Raw genomic sequence first — 5,000 nt, forward strand, 5'->3', positions numbered from 1 at the left:
TCCAAATGGCACGATTGTTGTGCCAAATAATGCTGGTGATAGAATTGCCCACTTTGGCACCGTCAGACATAGGGCTCCCATTTTGGACTGTGTGTGTGTGTGCGCGCTGTCCCCTCTTTTCGAGCCACGTCTACCGACTCGTGGTGGCTTTATGTTGTCCAAATTCCACTATTGCTTGACCCAAAATAATAACGTTCTTACACTTTGCCACTGTCAGATATAGGCCTCCTCTGTGCGCTAAAAGTGGACGGGACATTAGAATCCTCTAATTAATACTCCCTGTCCACCGAAGTGGCTCATACTTTCTTACTAAATTGCATACTAAACATTTTTTGTTATATATAACACTACATGGAATGGGCCCATTTTAAGCGGATGTGGGTGGCTCTTAAAAGAGCCTTTGGGTTCGAGTCGGGGTGTTGAGGTTCGAAGAGAGTGGGTTTAACCGCCGAAACCGTACAGGGTGCGTCCCTGACGTTTCAGAGCGGACCACGTCCATGGCGGTAACGGTCTTCCTCTTGGCGTGCTCGGTGTAGGTGATTGCGTCACGGATCACGTTCTCCAGGAACACCTTCAGGACACCGCGGGTCTCCTCGTAGATCAGACCGAAATACGCTTCCACGCGCCGCGGCGAGCCAGACGGCGGATAGCGGGTTTGGTGATTCCCCTGGATGTTATCGCGGAGAACTTTGCGGTGACGCTTGGCGTCCTTTTCCGAGTCCCTTGCCGCCTTTGCCTCTTCCGGACATGGTGTGTTCGCTAGTTGAGTTCAAGTGAATGAATGACTTCAGCGCCCGGGTGCGCGGTGCGCTATTATCTGCGTTTGGTCGACCTGATTGAGGCCGGCGGCACAGAAAGCGCGCCTCTGTTATATGTTCGGAGGCGTTGCAAGGGGAGGGCGCTCGTTCTAGGGGACTAGGGAGGAGCGATTTCAAAGATGACGTGAAAGCAACTAACGACGCTGGAAACATACTCAAATACTGATATAGGCTATGTGGAACACAAGGCCAAACTGTGACAACTGGGAGATCAGCTAGTACACTGTGTCCCTCTCCTCATATTGTTGTTGTTGTTGTTGTTGTTGCACCTGATTCTACTCATTGAGGACTTGGTAATTTAGGTGACAGGTTGTTCAATCAGCTGTGGCTGTCCAGGCCTACAAGAAAATGGGTCCTGTTGGGGTAGCCTACTCTACCGCTGGAGTTGGGAAACACTGAAATGGAAGGGGGGACTACGCAGTGAGCAAAACTCCTAACCACATAAAAACACAGACACTTGAGATCATTAAGAGCTATAAGGAGTCCATCAACTACCTGGTCAGTCAAGTCATATAGGGGGGATTTCATGGCCACCTGCTGGAGCAGAAGTCATGTTTGCCAACACTGGCCTTAAAATCATTAGGAGCTATAAGGAGTCCATCAACTAACTGGTCAGTCAAGTCATATAGGGAGGGATGTCATGGCCACCTGCTGGAGCACAAGTAATGTTTGCCAACACTGGCCTTAAAATCATTAGGAGCTATAAGGAATAAATCAACTCATCATTCCAAGTCATATAGGGAGGGATCTTAGCACCACCTGCTGGATCAGAAGTACCCTTCACCGTAGGCACAAGAGAGCCATCATCTCTCAACCGGTGCAATTTCCTTAAGTATGTGGTAATAAAACAAACAACGACAGCTCCTCATATAGGCAGTGGTTTCACACATTTTTCTCCAAGATGTTCAAACGTTCATAGATGACCAGCAGGGTCAAATAATAAGCACAGTGGTTGTAGAGGTTGCAACAGGTCAGTCAGTACATCAGGAGTAAATGTCACTTGTTGTTAGTGTTGTAGTTCCTATTTCTACGGTGTTGCCTACCTGCAGCAATCATGAGTTACCTGCGGTGTTGATTGCAATTACGTAATTTGTCAACTCATAATAACAGATGTTTTGCAAACCGTTGATGTTTAAATAAATGGATTCCCGTGTCCGGATACCTTTTCTCTTAAGGGATGTGATTGAGTGAATCCAAAGTAAGTTGGTCTAAATACATAATAGGATGAATCATTCAGGTAAAATAACACAATGTCTATTTGAGTCGAATCAATGTAATATAATCCTTTTTACGTCTCTATCATCTTTACTCAATGTATTGGACCACATCAACTCAACTTACTCAAGCTTATCTACTCATAAAAACAAGCAAAAAGATCTACTCAACAATATGACGTGTGCTTTTGTTGACTGTAATAGCTTGAGTACATTCCACAAAGTCATTTTTTACAGTGTATCTAAAGACACGTTTGTTGTGGTGATGCACTTTTTCTTTGACGTTGAACTTGCATTGAACAGACAAATCCATTTCGTTACAACCCTTTTTGTAGTATGACTTAGGAATATTTGTTGATGATCCTAATGTCTATGCGTGAATAGTGATTGGTTGTTGGTGAAATATTGCTGAGAACCCATCATTTCCTGGCCTTTTTTCACTATTGAGCAATTTTGAAACATTTGTTTTGCTATTGGATTCATAATGGTGACCTGGGACAAGTAATTAGTGAAACCAGAGTTCAGCAGTTGCCATTAAAGCGATCGAACCAAGTCATCCTAATAGGCTAGTATTAGCCTAAAGCAGGGTTTCCCCAAACTCGGGCCACATTTTGGGAGTTTTGCCCTAGCACTACACAGCTGATTCAAATAATCAACTCATCATCATCAAGCTGGGAGTATTAGAATCAGTTGTGGAGTGCTAGGGCAAAACGCAAAACGCGCACCCCTTGTGGGACCCCAGGACCGCGTTTGGGAAACGCTGGCCTAAAGAGCAAATGCTGAAAGGGAATCACCATGAGGTGCAGTACCCACATTTAACCACAAGATGGCCTCCGTGCTCCATTGTAAAGTTTGGGCCTCTGCATGAGTCTCTCAGCAGCACTGCAACATGGGACTTTCAAAGTAAGTTGGCATGCATGTTTTTTCTGGACTGCATGCAAGGCTATTATTACACACAACCAATAGTGTCAATTATTCATCTGAACACAATTCTTGTTACTATTCGGCCTATATTATCACTGGTTTCTTTTTCCTCCTTTGTAAAGCATTTTACTGTGTTACTATATAGTTCAAAGGAAGTGGATGATGCCAGATGGTTGTGTATATACACACACAAACATTGAAGCTAGACTTCAGGCAACTAAAAAGGTGCAATGTAGCTTTTAGACGTGTTAGTGAACAACATACATGGTGGCTAATGTAGAGGTGCGTGTATACATGGAACAATTGTGCCTTTTTGATGGAAATATGGAGGTGGCTCTTAAAAGAGCTCTTTGGGGGGATATTCGAGTTCAGGTCATCCTCATTTATGCGCGCTCTCCGCGAATACGGCGGGCCAGCTGGATGTCCTTGGGCATGATGGTCACCCGCTTGGCGTGGATGGCGCACAGGTTGGTGTCCTCGAACAGGCCGACCAGGTAAGCCTCGCTAGCCTCCTGTAGGGCCATCACGGCGGAGCTCTGGAAGCGCAGGTCGGTCTTGAAGTCCTGGGCGATTTCTCGCACCAGGCGCTGGAAGGGCAGTTTGCGGATGAGTAGCTCAGTGGACTTCTGGTAACGACGGATCTCTCAGAGCCACGGTGCCGGGCCTGTAACGGTGAGGCTTCTTCACACCGCCGGTGGCCGGGGCACTCTTGCGAGCAGCCTTAGTGGCGAGCTGCTTCCTGGGGGCTTTGCCACCGGTGGATTTGTGAGCGGTTTGCTTGGTTCTGGCCATGGCGCTGCTCTGACAGTCGGGAGTATAGCCTCGAAATGCCTATGTGAAGTTTATAAGCCGGCAGTGGCGCCTGCTGATTGGACACCATCTCCCCACCACCCCGATTGGGTTTCGCAGGCCTCCTCCGTTGGCCATTGGACGGGAGGCCCGGCCTCTCCAAACTCAAACTCCCGGTGCGCTGGCGCAATAGGACGCCGCCGGCCCTTTACGCGCAATAATAGTCGCCAAAGTCAAGAGTGACAGCTTATAGGCACGTATCATCTAATGCTAGCCTGCTATGGCAAATGAGGCCAAGTAGGTGTTGTTGTTCATGCAAGGCCTCATGTGGGCACAGAATGTCGAAATAGTTGTGTATACACCCACCAATGTATTGCGGTCATAGAAAGGTACTTTGCGCTTTTGGAGAGCTAGGTGGTTGGCTCTTAAAAGAGCCTTTGGGGGTTGAGTAGTCAAGTTGAAGTCGCAGAGCGAATTTATTTGGCTTTGACTGCCTTCTCGGTCTTCTTGGGGAGTAGGACTGCCTGGATGTTGGGCAGCACACCACCCTGAGCGATGGTCACACCGCCGAGCAGTTTGTTCAGCTCCTCGTCGTTACGGACGGCCAGTTGTAGGTGACGGGGGGATGATACGAGTCTTCTTGTTGTCACGGGCAGCGTTGCCGGCCAACTCCAGGATCTCAGCAGTCAGGTACTCGAGTACGGCGGCCAGGTAGACTGGTGCGCGCCAGCGCCCACACGCTCGGCGTAGTTGCCTTTGCGCAGCAGCCTGTGCACACGGCCCACGGGGAACTGGAGGCCAGCACGGGATGAACGGGTCTTTGCCTTCGCCCTGGCCTTGCCTCCGGTTTTGCCTCTTCCGCTCATATTGGTAGCTTGAGAAAGTCACAGAAAGTCTGGAATGAGCCGCTCGCCACTTCGAGAGCCGTACATATACCTCGCCACAAGAGGCAACGATGGCCACCGGGCCGGTGTGGCCTTATCCAATTGGAGCGAGGGACAGACAGATGGACAGACAGACAGCCCTAAGCCGGTTCCCACCCACAGGCAGCGAGTGAGAGGCTACTTTGTTTCCTCCGACTTTGTTACTTTGTGTCATTTCGCGTGAGCGCCAAAATGTCCGAAATGACATCCACACATTATTTCTCTCCAAATGGGAAACAAACAGCTGGTGAGGGTGCACTCTTGAGTTTGAAATCGAAGCCACTATAGTATTGTTATTGTTATTACATGGCACTTGTAACACATCACAGCAG

The 5,000-nt window shown here is 48.4% G+C and overlaps 3 protein-coding genes across 3 annotated transcripts in view; all 3 read right to left on the reverse strand.

Moving 5' to 3' along the window:
- Positions 1–460: 460 nt before the first annotated feature.
- On the reverse strand, positions 461–3,748 carry LOC123490942 (histone H4-like; the record flags this gene model as incomplete). The annotated part of the gene is made up of 2 exons (XM_045220759.1): positions 3,628–3,748; positions 461–738 (listed from the first exon to the last, which is right to left on the reverse strand). Coding segments are annotated over exons 1-2 (399 nt in total), but the record flags the coding sequence as incomplete, so codon positions are not given.
- A 591-nt stretch (positions 3,749–4,339) lies between these two features.
- On the reverse strand, positions 4,340–4,633 carry LOC123490940 (histone H2A-like). The gene is given in 2 exon segments (XM_045220757.1): positions 4,340–4,468; positions 4,471–4,633. Coding segments are annotated over 2 exon segments (270 nt in total). The 5' UTR covers positions 4,612–4,633.
- The window catches only part of LOC123490941 (histone H1-like), a 1,418-nt gene continuing 1,047 nt past the window's right edge, over positions 4,630–5,000 (reverse strand). Inside the window, exon 3 of the mRNA XM_045220758.1 lies at positions 4,630–4,640. Coding sequence (XP_045076693.1) covers positions 4,630–4,640 — 11 coding nt within the window. The remainder of the gene's footprint in view (positions 4,641–5,000) is intronic.

Source organism: Coregonus clupeaformis, unplaced genomic scaffold (assembly GCF_020615455.1).
Source record: "Coregonus clupeaformis isolate EN_2021a unplaced genomic scaffold, ASM2061545v1 scaf5735, whole genome shotgun sequence".
NCBI classification, from domain to species: Eukaryota; Metazoa; Chordata; class Actinopteri; order Salmoniformes; family Salmonidae; genus Coregonus; species Coregonus clupeaformis.